The 21,029-nt window shown below is 40.5% G+C and overlaps 1 protein-coding gene across 9 annotated transcripts in view; it reads left to right on the forward strand.

Moving 5' to 3' along the window:
• PLD5 (phospholipase D family member 5) overlaps window positions 1–21,029 on the forward strand; it is a 330,317-nt gene that overhangs the window by 255,576 nt on the left and 53,712 nt on the right. For all 9 annotated transcript variants that reach the window (XR_006938652.1, XR_006938653.1, XR_006938654.1 and 6 more), the window contains one exon: window positions 17,196–17,393. Coding sequence is in view for 5 of the 9 variants with exons in the window: in XM_040697105.2 (XP_040553039.1) it covers window positions 17,196–17,393 (198 nt within the window). In the remaining 4 variants the exon portion in view is untranslated. The remainder of the gene's footprint in view (window positions 1–17,195; window positions 17,394–21,029) is intronic.

Below are 21,029 nucleotides of genomic sequence, written 5' to 3' on the forward strand. Positions count from 1 at the left end.
AAGATGGAGACTACATAGGTGTTGAGAGTTGCAAAATCAGTTTGGAGGTGAGAAATCGTACAATGATGTGCTAGGAAAATACAAATGAGGGCTGTTGAGCAGAATTAGGGACAAGAGGCTGGGAGCTAAGCCTGAAAAATGAGTTTCAGTCAAAAGACAGTCTGGGGGTGCAGCGTGGAGGTGTGCAATGGGAACTGGTGGGTGAGGACTGGGAGCCAACGGCTGAGAAAGTCTCTGCCTCTTCTTGTTAGGGCTCTGGTTTGTACCATCATTTATGTGCTTAACTAAAACACTAAAAGCACTGCAAAATTAGTGTCATCAGTAAGCTCCTGTTATTCTTTATCCCACTACAAAAATTCTTAATTGCAATATTCTGTTTGACTGGAAAATGAACCTTCTACAGTCCTTTGAGCAGGTGGCAATGCTTTTCAAACACTGAGCGCATGATTTTGTCTTGTTGCTTTTTCTGCATTTTGTTGTTTTGTTTTCTTTTAAATTTTGCTCCACTGAACCATTCTTTCTGAACAGGGATATAAACTTTGAAAGTTTTCCAGTCTCCTTTTAAATCTATAGCAGTAAAACAATCTTTTCACTGATCCAGATTCTTTCTTGTACATTTTTTAAACTGATAAAATGGTGCAAAGACGATAAACGACTCTTTCATCAAGCTGGTAAACCTGGAAGAATTATATAAAGGCAGTCACTCATTCTTTGTGGTGACGGTTGCCCTTTAAAATGTGATTTAGGAGGGACACTAGAAGAGGTAGATTGTAAAGAAAAAAATTTAAATCACATTTTGAACTTTATATCTCATATGAGAGATCTATGTGATCATCTGTACAACTTCCATCTTCTGCTTCACTGACGTATTTGTTAATTGCTGCAATTGGTGAAGCATCTTCCCAGTGTTGCCAGGCTCTCACCCAAGAAGTTGGTCTTGCAACCTTTGAACAAGCCAAGCAACATCTTTGGGCCACAGCTGGGCAACTGACTTAAGGATGTACTTAAGGTAGTGACACACAGAAGTCTGTTGTTAGTCAGCAAAACGCATGCATCCCCACTAAAATGTTTGGTTAAGAAGGGCTAAAATCACACAGATTTACTCCGTCAGCTGCTGCCTGTGATTTGCACTAACAATAAAAGGAGCAATGATGCCATATTCTACTTTATGGTTACTCGACCAAGTAGTTTATTAATGTACCTAAAATAAATTATCATCCATAACAGCAATGCAGAGCAAGAACTAACAAAAAATGCCATGTTTCATTTGTTCCATGGCTTCCTCAAATAATGCCAGTAATACCTGAAAATGCTTTTTGCTCCTTAGTTCTCCGAAGGACCATGTTTGTAATACAAACAGAACTGTTAATCAGCCCAAAATACACTTCTGAAGCTCTTCATGCTAACAGCATTTTTGGAAAAGTTTTATTATTCACACGTCAATAGCTGAATCCAGTGGGCCAACAGCTGTAATGGGTTAGCTGAACCATTTCAGAAAAAACATGTTTGTGTGTGATAATCAGCCCTTGGAGAATCTGTTATGGAAAATTATTGAAAGAAGTAAAAATTAATCCACTTGTCTTTCTGGAAGTGGAATTGGGCTAATATTAACGACTCGTGCTGTAGGCTAACGATAGCTCAAACTGTGACTTCTAACAAGTGGCAGGTAATCCACGCGTATGTGTGCAGTTAACGTCCACTTCTGAGTCTCAACAAGGCTGCTGCCTGTTCCTTCCCTGTAATTGGTAGACTGGCTGTGAACACCTGGACCACTGAACAAGTGTGACACATCCAGGGTCCTCCCGTTGCTGAAGAAACTGAGGTTAGGACCATCAGCTGGGAGGCCGCTCCTGTGTCGTACTTCAGCACACAAACTGTTTAGATTGAGGAAAAAAGTTTGTCTTGGCATGCCAGAAAAGGTGGGGGTGCTGGGAGGAAACAATCTTGGGAGAAAAAAAAGAAGTAGGCCTGAAAATAAGGTTCTCTTCTTGGCTGGAGAAAGGATCCTAGAAGTAGGAGAAGATCCTGGAGATCAGGGATCTATGAGGAGATGGATGCTGGTGATGCCCCATGGAATTTGGCTGACAACTGGGAGGTGTGAATGTGAGCAGCCACAAAGCAAGGATGGCCCCAACTTTCTGTTCCAGCATCTCAGTCCAGCAGCCACCTCCTTGAAGGGATGGGAGGCGGCCCAAGGTGGACATCAAGGAAGTGTGCTCGCAAAAATTCAGCGGCTGGAAAAGCTGCCTCTTATCTGTTCTTAGACAAACCCCAGTATTCTCTGTCGGTGGTCTTTTACTCTCTCTCTCAGTACTCTTCTTCTCCTTTGGGGTTCTAAGTTAGAAACTGCTGATTATATAGTGACTTCTTCTGTCTGAGGGGCTAGGCTTTTATTCAGTACCTTTGAGATGTTAAATTGTGCAAGAGGGCAAAAACACGGTAATATTAATTTCTAAAGTACAAAAGAGCTGTAGCAATTACGAATTATCCGTTCCATCTAAATAATTACAAATAAGTTGCTTAAATCATTTATTCCGTTAATAATTCATTCAAAACATCAGTCAAATTAGCTGTGTGAAATGACACAGAGCTGACTTAATTATTCTGAAAAAGTTTATTAAGTATCTGTAGCTGGAGTAGATAAGCAAGGTTATGCTTTTCACAAAAGACATGAATAACGTAGTGCATGTGTACAGTGAAAGTATACTGGATTCTGATTTGTTCTCAAATTAATGACACTACAACTATTGGGAAGACAAAATATACATTTTTTTGTGTGTGTAAATTTTAAGCAAAAATTGCTAGGTAGTATTTTGCCTTAGTATGATCTAGATTTTGAACTCAGGTGTATTAAGGCTTGCAGCAGGATGAGTGCAGGCACACTTACTTATTTCTCAGGCCCTCTCCCTTATAACATAGAAAAAAGAAGACAAAAGCAGTGGCCAGAATGCTTCTCTACCATCTTCTCCTCCTCTTGTTGCCTGTGACAAATGGCAAAAATTGGAAGAAAAACATGGTGTCTCATGTATCAAGAACTGCATCTAACAGCAGTCTGGGGACAATTTGGGACTGTGGGAATATTGGTGGTGCAATGCTCTGACTGCTCAAGGAGTAAACTCAATGAGACGCAGTCCATCCAGTTCTTTACTCAGAAGTCTCATCCCAATTATATGTGGAAGACTGTTTCTGTCGCAGCTTGGTCTTGTTCAACTTCATCCCACTGGCTTCAGCCCATCGATCCAACTTGTTCAGACCCCTCTGTAAGGTCTTCCTCCCTCTAGGCAGATCCACACTTCCCCCAGATTGGTGTCATCTGCAAACTGAATGAGAGTACACTCAATGCCTTCACCCAAATCATCAAGAAAGACATTAAACAGACCCAGACCCCAGCACCGACCCCTGGGGAACACCATTCATGACTGGTCGCCAGCTGGATTTAATTCCATCTGCCACCACTCTCTGGGCCCAGCCCTCCAGCCAGTTCTTTGCCCAGCAGAGTGTACCTGTCCAAGCCACGGGCTGCCTGCTTCTCTGGGACAATACTGTGGGAGACAGCATCAAAGGTTTTGCTAACATCTAGGCAGACTATGTCAACAGCCTTTCCCATATCCACCAAGCAAATCACCTGCTCATCCTTTGACACAAGTCTAAAGCAAGCGTTTTCTGAAATTCAGGGTGCTCTTGGATGCTCCTGGGAGCAAATACAGTCTATTGGGCTTTTCTTTTTCTCTCAGATAAGAGGAATAATTATTTCCTCAAACTGCATCCTTAAACACTGTAGTTTCTATTTATTCGTGTCATCTATGTTATTCTTCCATAAGAACAATGTATGTAAGTAGTGAACTTCTCTACACTTTAAAGTACGTCATGATGATCTCATTTATTACTGCTTTCCAAAAATCTTGTTATAGCGCAGCCACCTCTCCAAACTGATCACTGAGACAGGATCTGTGTATTTGCAATTTCTAGTAATGACAGTTGCATCTTATCTTTACAGAACGGCACAGAGCAAGAAGCATGCTATCATCGGTCAGTCTTTTTTTTTTTTTTTTTTAACTTTTATCTAAATTAGTCTCTTGAAGTTATGTAACAGTGCATCTGGTCCTTTTGAGATAAGATACTTTGTCTGACACTCAATAGAATTGCATCTTTTCACTCTAGCGAGCATTACATTGTGTTTCTACTGATAGAATACTGTTCTTCTATGAACTACAGTTATGTCCCTAATGTGCATTTTAAACTATTGCCAATCCCTACTGTCATCTTCTAATAATTTGCTTAATTTTCTTACTGTCCCAGAGGTATCTTATTGCTATTAGTAAATTGAGCATAGTCTCTAGTGGCGAACAACTTAAAACAGCTCCTGCAACTTCATTACCCAGCAAAGTTCAAGCAAGCTCAGACAGGTAAGTGCTAGACTGAAAGTGCGTGTAGCAGACTACCTATGTACTCCATCTAAATTCACATTTCATGTTACCCCTCATATTTGGCAGAGAATATCTGCTTCTACTAACTTTGTATATATTATTCACTGTGATCCAATCCTGAAAATACTCATGCTGCTAGTATGATTGACTTCAATGGGATTATTTCCAAAACTAGCCCATATTATAAAGATTAAAATGTAACCCAGATCTTTAAGCATACATGGATGAGTCAAGATGTGAAGAAAACATGTGCGAGTAGGTGTTACACAGCTGTACTGACAATTAAATACCTTTTTTGTACTTTTAGTTCTCATGGCATAGACAGCAAACCAGATTGTCAAAACTCTGCTGTGATGTTATTACAGCCTGTCCTACAGAGGATGCCTGAAAGTATATTTATTATTTTTCCTCAGAGCTTTTGGCCTGAGTCCTTTTTTTTAACCAAATCTGTAACAGTTTAATGACTGCTGTTTCTCCAAAATATCAGCTTTTCTTTTCTCCTTTCTTCCTTTCTTTTTCTTTGGAGAGTGGGTGGCAGGAGATTGCTGTTCTTGGAAATGCATAGAACACACAACGTGCCTTTGTCATGGTGCAGAGTTTGTATATTTGGAAGTCTGGCATTTTATTTTATTCTTTAAGTGAGACAGGCCGCTTTTTTCTGTTACATTCAGTAGATGAGGAAAGTCAGCGTTTCCCCGTTAGGCTTACTCGGCTTGAAATGTTTTGTCTCACCATTCAGTATTTACATACAAATCTCAGTGAAGCAAATGGGCTGTTGTGTCTCTCGCTAGCATTGCTGTATACTGCAAACAAACAGTAGACTGGTTAGAAATATGGATATGTGACTACTATACTTGTGTTTTGTGCTTTTTGTTGCAGCCTGGCACTGCTTTTGGTTCCTCCTTAGTTCTGTGGATTTCTATTTCTGCGATCAAGTGAGTGAGAATAGCCTAGGGCTGTGTATTCTCCTTGCACTTAAAGCCAAGAAGACTTCCTGTGACACATAAGCTTTGCTAGTTTCTCAAGATGCAGAGCCAATCCCCAAGCGCAACCTGCTAGGAAGGCATTCCCTGTTAGCATAGTTCTCCTAATGCCATACTCTATTCTCACATATCTGCATAATACATTTAGTGTAAGACAGGACAAAGTCTATCTTGCTGCATAGTTTTATTTGCTTTCTGTTGACTCAAAGAATGTGCTCATCATTCTCTCAGACCTTTCAAATTAGGTATCTCTTTTCATCATTTTTTTCATTTATTGTGAAAGTTCTATAGAAGAGATTCACCTACCATTGGAGTAATCAATAATAAATTGGTTAAATCAATAAATAATAAGCCTACAGAAGAAAATAATGGAACATCCCATTTGAACAGTCGTTTCTTTCCAAGGCAGCACAGGATATTCACATAAGAGAATCACCACAGTCCAAAGAAAAAACAGAAGAAAATTAGAATTATTCTTTCTCATAATTGTTTGCTTGCTTTTTAATACTTGTCACGTAATCACTCCATTTCAAAATAACCAAGAATTATAGAAAATAAAAGTCACTGGTGAGGATGGTGAGAAGGGCATCCAAGCAAGCCTGTGTAAGAGCTGTATGCAGTAAACAGTAGAAGAGAATGTCCAAAACTGGGTTTGCTTTGAGTTCATAGACCTCCAACCAAATACATTTACAAGTGTGAATCCTGTGGTTTCGTTTGTCTTGTGTTAATTAAGAAACCCTGAAATAGCAAGATGTGCTGAGATGGTGATGTGCTGAGATGGTAATGTGCATTACTACAGGTACTGCACTAGAAGGCTGTGTGATTTCTGCACTGGCCTGGTGGTAGAGCCTTAAATAAGTAAACTTAGGTGGATGGAAGAGAGACTGTAAATTCTATATAATATATGTTGAGCTGAAGAGAACTTGATCATTAAAACCCAGCTGAATCTCTGAGGAGGAGGTAATGCACCACAGCCTGTTCTGTCATCTCCCACAAGAATGTGCTGGCAACTAATCTTGGTCAGTAATGTTAATGAATGGAGGCAGATTCCTCTCAGAGGAATTTAGCTATTAGCATACCCCATCAGATCAGTCTTGTTCAGCTAAACAATTAAAATAACAGCATTAAAATAATCATGACAGTATATTCCCAATATGTCAGTGGTTCCATCCACGCATACATACTTTGATATTGCACAGATAGTTCCCTTCTAGATAAATATCTTCATTCAGAATTGCCTCAGCTCCTAAAAGTTCCCTGGTGCGGCAGCCCAGTCATCTCCCACTTTAACAATGGAGCCCTTTCAAGGAAAACTGGATTTAATATTGTTCTGTGAAAAAGATACACGGTACATCAGGCTGAAAGACAAAGCTATAAATCTCCATGAGTATGGCAAAGAAGGACAATCATTTCAGTCATTCTCTGAAAGGAATAACGAGTCTGCAGTTCAGGATAAAATCTCATCTTTCTATATACACAAGTCACCGAGCAGAACAAAACAGATTCTGACAAAGCATTCCCTCCATATGAGTGTGCAGAATTAATAGCACCTCTAAACCTTTTCAGATTTTGACATTGTCTTCATAAGCATTAAAGCCTGGTTTGGAAGTCATCTTGCATTCACCTTTATAAACTTTGCCAAGTAAACAGCAGTCTCCAAAGCAGTGAGATCATCAGTGTTTGCATGGAAGTGCTCAGTGGCAAACTTATTTGCTGCTTGATGAAGATATATGGGGAGGCAGCACGTGCCAACAGAAATGTGAGATACATCTTCAGAAAATTTCAGGGGAGGATTCCTCTGTCAGGTAATCAAAGTTCTGTAATCAATACAATGACTAATTGGCATTTCCTTTGAAGTTAATGGCATGGTATATTTCTATGATTGGGTAGCAGATCATTTTGTATGTAGCTCTGCCGTGTGGGTACAGAAAACATGCACCAGGTGTATGCACCATGTACATATATAACAATTTCATGATGTACATTCTGCTTATTAACATACAGTATATTGAAAATATCTTTTATCATGTTTATGACTGATATTTTAATGCCTTCATTCTATATGTGCCATAACAAGGAACTAAGTTTAAAAAGAAATTATATGAGAAAAATACTATCTTCCTAGTTATAAAAGATTGTTAACGCTGTTTTTGAATAACATATTTTCAAGTGTGTTTTGAGGTGTTTCTTTCCTTTTCCTATGAAGTTAGTGATTAGTACTCAATACTGCAGTTGGAAATGGCATCAAATCTTAAGTTCTCAGAGGAATATGATATACCAGTTTAATGCCAAGTTTTTTTCATTGGAGAATATAGTAGGGCCGCATCATTCCAGAAGTGATTGCTTCCATGTCAGAGAAGCCAGAAACCTACTACTTGGAAGAATAGGAACAAAGAGCAAGCATGGATTTCTGAAACACATTTTTGTATAGGCCAGCCATTATCCTGGGGCTGCCTATGTAATGCCCATGTAATATTTAACTAAATCACTTTACTTATCTAAGCTGGTTGGATTTCTAGCTTACCTAAAGGCCCTATACACTTCATTTAATCAAGATTTAAAAAAAAAAAAAAAAAAAAAAAAAGAGCCTTTGGCCCTCTCTGCCTTTTATCAGGTAGTCTGGGAAGGCTGAACAGTTACAGCAGTAATTCATATGCAATGTCACTGTCCCAGTTTCTGTCCACAGCATGCCTGCCACCAATCTATATTCAGTTTGTAAAATGAAAACCCACTGTGTGTGTCAGTAGAGTTATAAATAATGCATCCAATTAGTCAGCTATGTGCTGCTGCATTTCCCTGAAGCTCATGAATCTGAACGCCCCAAAGAAACTACTTTGATAGAAAAGGTTTACACACAAATAGTGCCTTTATTCTGAGGTCAGTCCTTTGTGCTCTCCTCTATGTGCTGTGCAGCAGAAGACGTGGGGAGGCTGCCCCTTGCAGCATTACTAAGGGTAAGAACAAATGCTCAGAGCTCACGCTGTGATTTCCAGCTGTGTGAGGAGGATGCAAGATAAGGGCTGCGGGAGCACGATACAGGCTCTGATGCATTGGAAAGAGGCAGCGGCAATGTATGCGCATGTGTGTGGTAAAGGAGATTCCAGGGCTTTCCAGAAGCTAGCAGGATCCTTCAGATCACCTTTTAATTTTGCTAGGTAGTGAGTTCCAGCAAGGTAGTGAGTTTGATTTCATACGAGTGACATGGGTACTGAATGTGATGCATCTTGTCAGCGGTGAAATGATGGCCAGCACCATGTGCTCCTTTCCTTCCTAACCAGCGCTTTTCTTTAATATAATGAACATAAACTGCATTTGAAGAGAGAAATGGAACCAAGTTAGGAAATCTAATTAATGTGAATTCTACAGTAAAGGAATAAATCAAGCTTGATTCTGGAGAAATGGTTTCTTGCAGTTTCTAGTTTGCTTTTCCCCTGAAGAGACACTTGTGCTTGCTTTGAAGGGGTTATGAAACTGTAAACTGAAAAGTCATTTGAAAATGATAAATTAGGCTGTGATTATGCCAAGTGATATTAATTATGATGATAGAGTTTACAGCAGGAAATTTTTAACTGATTCACTTCTGCCTTCTGGCTTGCTCTGACAGGCAGTGGTGCGTTGCTGTGCTTGGTTTGCTAGTGAAAGCAGCACTGGAGGTAATAAAGCCCAAACTTCCACTCTCAGTGCTGTGTTGGGTTCCATGGGAACGTCATCACACAGTGGCCCACGGTTTAAACAAATTTGATTTGTATTGTTTGAAAAAGTGCATTTATTTTTGATGAATTCCAATGAGCAGATGGCTGAAAAACAAGAATTATGATGGTGCTGTTTTCTAACGTGCCAAGGACACGGGATTTCTTGTTTTCTACTTTGAAGATACGTGGCCACCTCTTCCCCACAAAGCTCTTTTCACACTGCGCCGTGAGATAGAAAGTCCCTTCATTGGCATTTCTAGCTTCCTCTGCCTCTCTGCAGCAATATCTTTCAGCAGAAATGAAATGCTGAACCACATTATCAGCTCTGGAATTATCTGTCTTATTGTGGCAGCCTTTTACCATTAGGAAATAAAAGCAAAAATAACAGATGAAGTTGTAACTTCTCTGGCACTTCTAATCTGTGAGAACCGCGGACTGAAATCTATCAAATGTACTTTCTAGAGGTGAGAATTAAAGACCAGTGAACTGATAGAGGCTGCCAATTCAGCTGTACTCTAACAGAGTACAGCTGGTCCATTTTTGATGTCCCTTCCTGTCGTTTGGTGGGAGCATGGCATGGCTCTGTGCTGACGTTCAATGCAAATGCAATGTGCCCTGTGCATCGACTGCACGACCTCTCCTCAGTCACGTGTTCAGGCTTATTTTCAGCACAGTGGCTTGAATGACAGTTTTCCATTTTTGGTGATGGGATCTGGTTCCCAGCTTAGGTTGAGATTGTATTTTGATGTCAAATGGATGGGATTCTTTTCTAGTTTAGTAGAAACTCTGCCTGCCAATTATGTTTGAGTTGCTTAAAACCAAGATGAAAGAGAATTAAGCTTTAACCCTGAGTGGTAACAGTGTTTACGGGGGGTTGAAAGCAGTGAAAAAAACCAACCCAGAAAACTTAACAATTTGAAGAGCTGAGTACCATGGCAAAGAATATACGAAACCATGTAAAGAGTGCTGGCCGAGCCACAGGGCCCAGTGTTTGTCACTGAAGTGAGCGACCAAGGAGGAGAAAACACTGGGACTGATGAGGAGCAAAAACATGGAACTGGGAAGAGCTACTGGACTGGGCTATGGTAGGGGCACGGATGAGGTTGTACAAATGTAGAATGCTAATTCTGTAAGAAAAAAAAACCCAAGGAATTATTTACGCAGAATTCTTCTAATGCAGTGTCAGTATGTTAAACTAAACAAAGCTGTTAAACTGCAGAAATGCTAGAAAAGATGCCTCTGTAACATTACCCTATTTTGTGCGTAGTTTCTGCAATGTTTACTTACATATTTGGTGTTTCCCAACATTTCTGGTTCTTCCAGCTGTGCAATGGGTTATCCATACCAAATCAACAGCTATTCAGCATTTTGCTTTTCATTACTGAACAAGCACGCTTTAGTGCATGCTACAGGAACTTTCTACAGAAAGGTGGGTCATTTAATGCCTTCAGGGGCTTATATTGTCTCACAAATCTCAGTAATATTTTCTTATTTATTTTAATAGTCTGGAAAACCATGAGCCTAGGAGGAAAGACTCTTCAAGTGCAAGGATTTTAAAACTCCCCTTGTCAGTACCACAGTGATAGAGGTCACCCCCAGTTTGCTCTTACAGTGAAAGAGCACTAAACTTGAATAAATTCACTGTTACCCAGGTTTTAGGGGTTGAGCTGTACTTCTCTGAATTAACTCTTGATGTACATCTCTTATGTGATCTTCTTATTGTTCATTTACTGTTTTTAATGTAAATTTGGATCATGCAGAAACACAAACATCCTGTTCTCAGTAACATTTAAATACCATATTTGTGCACAAATACTACAGAAGCCTGGGACTCTGTGTATCCATCTTGTGACTCAGTGCTTTAACTTGTATAGGTCTGTAAAAGCGTTAACCCTTCCAACAGGTATTGCTTAGACTTTTTAACTGTTGTTTTATGCAGTGTATTTTGTTACAGAAACCATCTAGGACAAATGAGTCCCAGAGGATAAGGTGATATGGTTGATAACTCATACATTAACTAGACAGCTATGGAATGTAGGCCAGGTACCAGGAAGGTCTATGGACAGGTCTTGCAAGGAGACCTGTCCATTGGAGAATTGTTGAGAGTTTAATTCTACGAATTTCTGAATACCATTTATTCAACAAAATTGCCCACAGAAAACGGGAGCAATAATTTCATTGTAACAGTTAATCTCAGTATTTAATGCTTGAATCCCTAAATAACCATCACATTTTCAAAGTAACAGGGAACTCAGATAAGAAGATTTATTTTGCCTATTGACAATTGTTAACATCCAAAGAAGCACTTACTGTCCGGTAGCTGATGTGAGACAGAGTTTTATTCACTTCTTGAGAATGTAGTGTTTTACTATTTGTATTAATCTTTTCTATTTAGTATTTTCCAACAGGTCTCGGGTTCTTAACAGCATGGAAGGGAAACATGGATCTCAGAGCAGAAGCAGGGCTGTGCTGGGTTTAGATTTCACTGCATTTTATCTCGTTTTTAACACAACAAAGCCATGAAGCCTCTGCACTGTAGTAAGAACCAAGCATGGCGGGAGTATTTTGGCTCTGGGTGCACAGGGGTTGGTTGCAGCTTCTAGCGAAGCATTAGCTGAGGTTTGTGCTTTGCTATTTTGGTGAGCTCTAATGCCTACATTTGTTTTGTGAGACAAGCGAGGAAATGCTGCAGCCTGCGCAGCCTCTTCAGAGTCAGGTTGTGTTTTTGTTGTACATCAAAGTGACAGCCACCCGAGTGGGGTCTGTTACACCTAATGAATTTGTGATGAGCGCTACTCCTGTAATCCCATTAGAGCCAAGCCTGCTACAACAGTCCTGTCAAATACCACAATACCATGAAATGCTTCTCCCTTTCTCAGATCTCCTGCCTCTCCCTCCCTTGGGGATGGTCATCCTGCATTAGGGCTGCAGGACACCCAGCACATGTCCTTCCTGTCCCTCTCAGCGGGTTTGGTGAGGGCTGCAGAACAGTGGTGTGAAAGCAGCCATAGGGTGATGCTGTGTGTGACTGGAGAGTCACTGAGCACTGACTGCTGCCAGATGGAAACGGGAGGGAGATGGGAGGGGTGTCAGATGAGGCTGATAACTGAGTGAAAAGGAACCCTGTGTCTGGAGCAGAGGCCGACCACGTATCTATAGCACGTCATGAGAAGACTGTAAGTTTAGCACTGAAAATACCTGTGGCCTGCTCTGTGGTGGTAATTAACACGTTGTTTGTTATTTTTCTTTAGAAGCTACAGAAAAATCTTTGGACCTTTTAAACCTTAGTATCTGACAGACTGCATCTCTTGTTACTCCACTACCCTAGTGTTGTTATTCTGCTTTTGCTCAGTCATACATTTGGAAATTGCTCATTAAAACCCCCTACAGACCTGAAAAGATAATGAAATACATTTTCAAACACAGACAAAGGGCAGACAGGAGGTAAACACATGCAGCCCTATATGTAATGGTCTGCTGAGTAAATTTAGAGTCCAACAACAGACTCCCTGTAGTTATTCCAGTGCTTCTCTAGCACAGGCAATGGATGGCGCCTGCAGATTGTCTGAGCTTTCAGGCAAATGGCAGCTGGTGCCTCAGGAGAGCTGCACAGCATTTTCAGGATCAGATGATCAGACTTCAGATAGAGCAATCATTAAACTTCTTTATTTTTTAAGAAATTAGTAAGGAATTTTCTAAAGCTTCCTGCTACACTTACACAAGTCAGATATTACAAGCTGTGAACCAGATTGTGCCGCTCTTATGTAGGTCAGATAGTACCTTGCCTACACAGGGGGGTTGTTTCCTAGAGTGAATCCCAAGATAAATATGGAATACACTGCCTGGTCTGTGCACTGTGGGCTAAGGAGACAACGTGCACCCTAACCCCATCATCCACAAGTTTCTAAAAAGCCTTACTAGCAGTGTTTCTCAGATTATGGAACTTAAGTGTTGTAGATCCACAACACTTTTGTTTTAGATTACCTCCCCTTGTTTTCTCATTTTGTAATGACACCTACAAACATGTAAGAGCAAAGAACAAGCAAAAATTTCTGTTAGTGAAATCTTGCTCACAGTTCAGTCTAGGAAGTTACTCTTCCTCTTGTCATGAAAATCAGTTTCTCCAATTACAATTCTTAATTTTCTGATTTTCTACTATTTTTTGCAGCTTAACTGTCTTCTGTAGTTGGACCATCATCATAAAGTGCCACTGTCATTTTTTTCCTTGAGTCTTTGTAACCATTCACTTCTCTGGTGATTTAAGAAAGCACTTCCTGGCAAGAAAGATAAATGTTGATTTGGTAGTCTTTAATAGTTGCTCTGTACAAATGGGAATGGTGTGAGCAAGAACAAGGGAAGCCAACGCCTTTGTTTTTCATTCTTTGAAAAGGGCACTTACGGTGGCTCTTAAAGAAGGAAAGAGAGAACACAAAATTCCCTGTCCCCAGATGCCAACGTATGCTTTGAAAATATCAACTAAAATATCACAAGCAACTTTCTTTCGGATTTTCCTGTCTCAGTATTTCAGTTTCATTTTGAGGTGTTCAAATTTGTCACTTTCATTTCAGATTTATCTTCCTTAGACTTAAGACTTTGATTTCTTGAGACCTTCTTCACTTTAATTTTTCACTGGTATTTTCATTACTAGGTAAGTTGCTTTTAAAACTTGGGCTGAAGAAATACTTACCTTGCATTAGAAGCTCTAGACCTGGAGGATTTTACCATAGCAGGTATCTTGGATGATGCTTAGCTGCAGGATTCAGTCAGTGGAAGTCAGGGAGCAATGCTCAGATTCTGATTCTTTCAATATAAATGTTTTTTCTGCCTCTCCTCTGAGACTATTGAGAGAAAAAAAAAAGTCTGTAATAACAGCAGCTCTCAAACTGAAGGAAAATTCTTTTCCCTTATCTAGATGACATACAACTTCATACTAAATCTGTCACCAGCGCATCCTTGCAGCCCACTCTCTGAACTGCCTCCAGGATGATATGCTAAGTCTCTCATCACCTCAGTATGGGAGTAAAAACAGGCGCTGTGCGTAAGACGCTTCTGAAGCAGAAGCACAATGTTTTAGTCTCCAAACCTACTTAAGGCTGTTCCACGAGAACAATGGGGCTGAGGTTTCTGTGCATTTTCAGTGCTGTTTTCCTTTCAAGGTGACTTGAACCAGACTGTAACAAGCCCACAGACCGACATCTAACCTCATTTTCTAAGGAAATGAGCTCTGCACAGTAAGTGCATGAGTTGCTGTCTGCCCTCTTCCAGTAACTTTCAAGGTACTTTCCAAATTCAGGCAAATTTGAACCGAACTCCATAAAGCTTAATGAAAACAGGCAGCTGGGAAAAGAGAGTGCTCTTGTGTCAGAGGAAAAGGAGTCCAGTATCACGTACTGGTGAGCTTGCATGAGGAGAATTCTTATCATGACTCCAGAAGCAGGGAAAGCTTTGACTGTTGTGTGCCTCCAGAGAAGACAACTGCACAATGCAGTGCTGTGGGCAGCCGGGTTTGTTACTGCAATGTGAATGCAGCTCCTGGAATGGTGTCATCAAAGCCCATGCACATGGCAAGGCCTGGCTGGGGCCGTGGCCTGTTGTTGGGTACAGCAAGCACTGCGGAGTGCATGCAAGGTTGGTTGAAAAATGGCACAGACACAAAGTAGGTACTACTCCAGGTAGTAAGGAAGGTAGGTAAGGAAGCGCCGAGATGGAAGGGCAATGCTTTGATTTGCAGGGAGGGAGAAAGCATGCTTCTCTGAAGAAAGCTGCTCACACAGATGCAAGGCTGGCAGCCTTTCGTGTGCTGTTTGGTCAGTGGTTTATCCTTGTGCTTAATGGAAGGGATAAGCAGGATAGTAATAGTGGGACTCAAAAGTGAAAGGAAACTTGTAACCACATAATTATGTCAGAATCAACTAACAGCCATGAAAAGCCGATTAAGCTCTATTATGCAGATACATGTAACTGAATATTATTAGTAAGTCCTCCGCAATGACGTGCCTGGCAATTAAGGGAACAGCACTTGCAGTACTCGGTGAAAACAGAGATAATGTACAGTTAAAAATGTTTGGATACAAACAGTGTGCAGAGGTCAGAGACAGCTTAAAACTGAATACAGGAGCATCTTCAAAGACAGCGGCACCCAGGGGAAAAAAACAGAGATGTTATTCCAAACAGACTGGCTCGGATGCTGGGCACAGCTTGGAATAATTTATATTTATCATCAAAATGACTTTACTGGCTTAGGAATAAGAGGCTGCAGTGCAATAAGCAGTCTGTGTTTTTCAGCTACCTACAAACTGCTGGCTGTACAGGTTAATGGAGGAGTATCATATTTTTTCTCCAAATTAAATAAAAGAAGTTCATAGTAATATTAAGATTTAGGCAATAGCAATTTTGGTTCCTGTGTCTAAATGTTCCTGTGTCTAAAGCTATTTGGTAAGTATTTGGGCATTAGGTTGTTAAGAGCTGTATTTTCTATGTATGTGGCACTTTCGACTCAGGGACTTGAAGATGGCACCAACCGTCACATTTCTTTCACACTGGAGTGTTGGGATTTGCTGTTTCCTCTCCGACCACTGGAAGGGGGCAAAGGTGCAACTCTATTCTTTTCCATTCCTCTGTCCACTCTTGCAGAGTGTTTCTTATCCGCAGACAGAACTGTGCAGGAACAATCTCTGAGATAACTCTGTGTGTCTCAGAGTTCACACAGGCTCTATAAAAAGATACGCTCCTTTCGGAAACTGCCCAGTGTGACTGTGGTGAGCTCATCTGAAGGAAAGCAACCAGTGAGGAATTTGTCACTGAAAGGATGAGTGTGCTGGAGAACTCAGATCCTCCTTATCTTCTTCATCATGTCAGGAAGACTTCTGGGACATGCTACCAAGAGGCTTGCAGAAAAACAGCATCGGTCCTTTAAATATTTGTCCTACATGTTGTTTTTCAACAGGTACATGCAGGTTGTCTTGGTTTTTGAAGATGGCTGGAGTAGTGTGAAATGCAGATTATAAGCAGTCAATAGCATTTGTGCCCACAGCAGCGCTTTCCTGAGCCTAGTGTGTAAAGAAACAAAAGGGTGTGTTGTTACACTCTGATTTCAGAATCCAGGAAATAACTTGTAAGTGGAATATATATATATAAGTTCAACAGCAGAAGTACTGGGTATGTGTAATTAATGAGATCTATGCCAAACCAAGACTTAAGGATAATCACAAGACACACCTTCTCTTAAATGGAGTATGAAGACTATTAAGGCATTTAACTGTCTCATACTACTTATATTTGCTTGGGCTATTTTCCCTCATGTGTTACATGTGAGAACAGTGATGCTTTCAAAGTGCTTAACTCTCTGTTTTCACATGCAGCAAAACTGATGTCCAGAAATTTGGAGTCCTGTAGGTGAGGTACCACAGCAGTGGCAGCATTAAGAATCAAATGTGTTCATGTCTTAACTGCTTATCCCACATACTGGATCATACTGTGCGTAATACACCTAGCTACTGAGAATATGAAGGATCTGTTTTGTTCATGCTTTTATTAGAAGCTGAAGATTTGTATTTCTTCTTCAGCAGACAGATAACTTAAGCCCTTTGCTTTCAGCTTTTCTGAGAGTGAGAGAAGACAATTTATTTCTGATGTAAGAAGCTGTCACCACTAGCATCGTGTGCTCCTGTCACTCAGCAGAAAGGAGGATTTCCTTGTAAACAAGAAATAAAAAGAAAAATAAGCCCCATCCCAGCCAAGAGACGTAACTCTTAAGCAACAGCTGCAAGAGAAAGGGTGCCTGTGACAAATCAGCTCTGAAGTTGTGTCCATCTGTGAGGTGTGGTGTACTGTCAGGACACGTGGCTGTGACACAGCTATGCATACAAACCCTGTTACAGTGTCTGCCTGCTTCTGACTTTGAAAATTTAGCTTGTGTGTTTCCCTTTAACAGAGTATTGTTCAGTAATGTTCCCATAGCTGAGAGTAATACTACTGAGTCCAACGTACACCTCTGGAAGTCACCTTTTAGTAAATGTTTATGTTCTTGCTGCTTATCTCCACAGATCCCTCAGCCAAAATACCACTAATAATAAGAACTTCTAATTTCACAGATGAAAGAACTTGGTGTCATCGTGTACAACTGCAGCTGCCTCGTCCTGGATTTACAAAGGATATTTGCCCTGTACAGTTCATTAAAATACAAGAATAAAATACCTCCAAGTTGGTCTAAGAGACTCTACGGAGTGTACGATACTCAAAACAAACTGACGCTGCAGCTGAATGAGACCAAATCAGAAGCTTTTGTGTCGGTAAGTTCTGAAATGAGTTGCGGAGAGGGAGGGAAGGGGAGAGGATGATTTAACTCATGTAAACTACAATGCCTCTTTACTGAAACAGAGGTGTTCAACAGTCCCCTGGATGAAGTCCATCACGTGGCTGTGTTCTCCCTGATATTAGCTGGCTTTATTTCCACAGTTCAGTACTTTGGCTTTTAAATCTTCTATTTTATTTTCTCATGTTTTGTGGCTTTTTGAAAGCACCTGAACCTGTCTTCAGGAAAGCACACAAACCCATTAGAAATTAACAGGACTACTGATAGAAATTACCATTAATATGAACATACGTGGTATAATTTATGCTGGTACTTAAGCATTTCTTTCAATTGACCGTAAGAGAAGAAGTGCATTACTGCTATGTGCTGAGCTGGAAGCAGCTATTAACGCTGAGACTTGTGCAGGTGACAGGAAACACTGATACAGAGATAGGACCTGGAGCTGTCATCTGTACATCACTCTGTTGTCTGGGAAAGTGGTTATTTTGGTAATTGAAAGGTTTTAAGAAAGTTTTATCTTTTCCTGTGCTGCAAAAGAAACTAATCACAGTATATTCTTACATTTTGATTTCTGTGAAATTGTTCTTATCTGCCATTTGCCACAACTGAAAACTGCTGCAGAATATATGCAATATTCTTATTCCTTCCTCTGTAATTTTCACTTTTACTCACTCATCTAGATAAATGGGAAGGACTACCTTAAAATTAGCTAATTTACTTACAATGGTGGATACAAGGTGAATAGTTCGGAGTAAATGAATTCTTAATCAGGCATCCAAAATGATATATTATAAACTTAATGTCAGAGCTTGAATTTTTATCCGTGATATTTAAAAGGATCTTCACTCTGTTCCCTTGAGAGCATTCATGCTTCTGTAGAACATGATCTACTTTTATTTTAAATGATATTTTCAGACTTCTAAAATTCAAGTAGCATTCCCTGTGGATTCACTGCCTGTGTGTTTGTATTTTTAATGGGAAGAAATGGAACACTCATCCATTTCAGAAGTGATGTAGCAAAACTGGAAAAAAAAGTACACAGACTGATATAGAAGGATCTTTCCTTTTGGATGTTATTTCATGAGTAAAATACAACAGCCTTCAAAATCAGGAATACACTGAAGATTATAAGAGTTATTTTCCATTCTACGTAAAGCAAGGGGCTGTATTATAACCAGGTAAGTCTAAAGCAACATAAAGTATGTAGCACTCAATTTTTATGAGCTACTAGCACAAGATGTTGATGCAGATGAGTAGTAAAATGGGACAGGATTTACCTTCACTTGCTGGAAGCCACAGGAAGTTCAGGTGTCCAAGATTTTCAGCCTTTTATAGTCACTGGAGACACAGAGAGCTGTTCTGGAGTGAAATGAGTGAAGATCTGAAGTGCCTAAGGCATCCAGAACTAACAGTCTTCTGAGGAGACATATTCTTCTATTGATTCTGGAGAGTCTCAAAGACTGGCTTAAATAAAGCAAACTTACTCTAAGACAGTTAGCTGAGGAGCTGCAACATGACTTCTACCTGAAGAAGTTGCTGTTAGTAGAATATTAGAATTACGTGAACTCCTACTCTCTTCTAAGCAATCTGTAAGAAACTGAGAAATCCTGCTGGGAAGCCTTTCCTGTGGGGACACACAGTCATGAAAGCTGGGCAAAGGCCATCCTTAAGGGGGCCATTAATCCTAGAAAAAGCCTGCTCGCAGTGCAGGGGCTCTGCTTACTATTCAACCTGTTAAAATGTTCTGGTGTCCTCATGGACAGTCAGCTGAATACGAGCCAGCAGTGTGCCCAGCTGGCCAAGAAGGCCAATGGCATCCTGGCTTGTATCACGAATGGTGTGGTGAGCAGGACTAGGGAAGTCATCCTGCCCCTGTACTCGGCATTGGTGAGGCCTCACCTTGAGTACTGTGTTCAGTTTTGGGCACCTTGGTACAGAAAGGACAAGGAGGTGCTGGAGCAGGTCCAAAGAAGGGCAACGAGGCTAGTGAAGGGCTTGGAGAATATGCCCTACGACGAGAGACTGAAGGAACTGGGGCTGTTTCGTCTGGGGAAAAGGAGGCTGAGGGGAGACCTTATTGCTCTCTTCCAATGTCTGAAAGGTGCTTACAGTGAGAGTGGGGTTGGTCTCTTCTCACTGGTGACAGGTGACAGGATGAGGGGAAGTGGCCTCAAGTTGTGCCAGGGTAAGTTTAGGTTGGATATCAGGAAACACTTCTTTACAGAAAGGGTTGTTAAGCACTGGAATAGGCTCCCCAGGGAGGTGGTTGAGTCACCATCCCTGGATGTGTTTAAAAACCATTTGGATGTGGTGCTCAGGGACATGATTTAGCAGAGGGTTGTTAGTGAGGGTAGTGTGGTTCGGTTGTGGTTGGACTCAATGATCTTTAATGTCTTTTCCAACCTGAGTAATTCTATGATTTTGATCTGAATTAGCTCCCATGTACCTTACATGAGAACTCTCTGGGACAAGGAGAGCAAAGCAAGGACCTTCTTTATGACATTCACTGTCTATTACCAACAGGTCATCCACTTTGAAATGGTCATAAGCATTGCTGGTATGAAGTGATATGATGCCAATCACATTGCACTCAGGAAACACTTCACTTCTTCAGTATACCGTTGTTTCAGTGTACTGCCTGTGTCAGTGCTTTCTTTCTCCCCCAGATAAAAAGATACAGGTGAGGGTAAGAGTGACAGTGTTGTTTTGTTTCAATCTACGGAGTTTGTTTGGTATAGTGAGGAAATTCTATCAACAGATTCGGTTTGTTCTTCCAGAAAACATGGCTTTTCAATACATTTCTCACCTACTAACAAATTCTCAAAAATTGGGCAGCTGGTTACTAGCATGCCCATCTGAAAGGCTGTCCTGGAGTTGTGTGGGTTTGGTGGAACCAAGTGTTACTACCTTCGCTATTCCTAAACTACTTACAAGAACAGCCTATATGAGGCTGGGAGCTCACTTCTTCATCACTGCCCTCCCTAAGGGGCCTGCTTGTGCTTGCTGCAGGGATGTGTCACAAGGTACTTCATCAAGACAGCAAGAACTGTGCAACACTGAGGAAAGCACTAAAATATCCATAATGACCAGACCAGGTCAGCCATACCACCAGGTACCAAATGGAAGGCTAAAAAAAAAAGACATGTAAAATGAGTGTCACAGGGAGAAGTTTTTCTTCTAAGTGTCTTTGACTTCCTGGTCTTTGTAATGAAGGCATCTGAAAATGGCAATGCGTAACAATTCCTTAGTTGTTCTGTTCTGTGTGACTTAGAACTTCTATGTGAGAAAATATTGAGTGTAAGAACAGTGCAATAGCTTCTTGAGATTTCAGATGATATAAATTATGTTTAACAAATTCATTTTACACCTTTTCTAGAGTCTAGACTTATTCCTTGAAAATGTATTTCACTTTCAGCCTTTATGCTATATAAAACGATAAACATAACACTAAGTCACTGATCTTTCCTTCTTATAGTCAGGAGTCATCGCTGTAATGTTGCTTAGCAACAAGATCATCTTCCAGACTGGTTGAAAAAACACATGTGCTGTTTGGTTTTCTTAGTATTCAAGAATGCATCTGGAATACTGGTCTTAGAATTTTGCTATTGTTAAT

This window comes from Gallus gallus, chromosome 3 (genome assembly GCF_016699485.2).
Source record: "Gallus gallus isolate bGalGal1 chromosome 3, bGalGal1.mat.broiler.GRCg7b, whole genome shotgun sequence".
Lineage (NCBI taxonomy): Eukaryota > Metazoa > Chordata > Aves > Galliformes > Phasianidae > Gallus > Gallus gallus.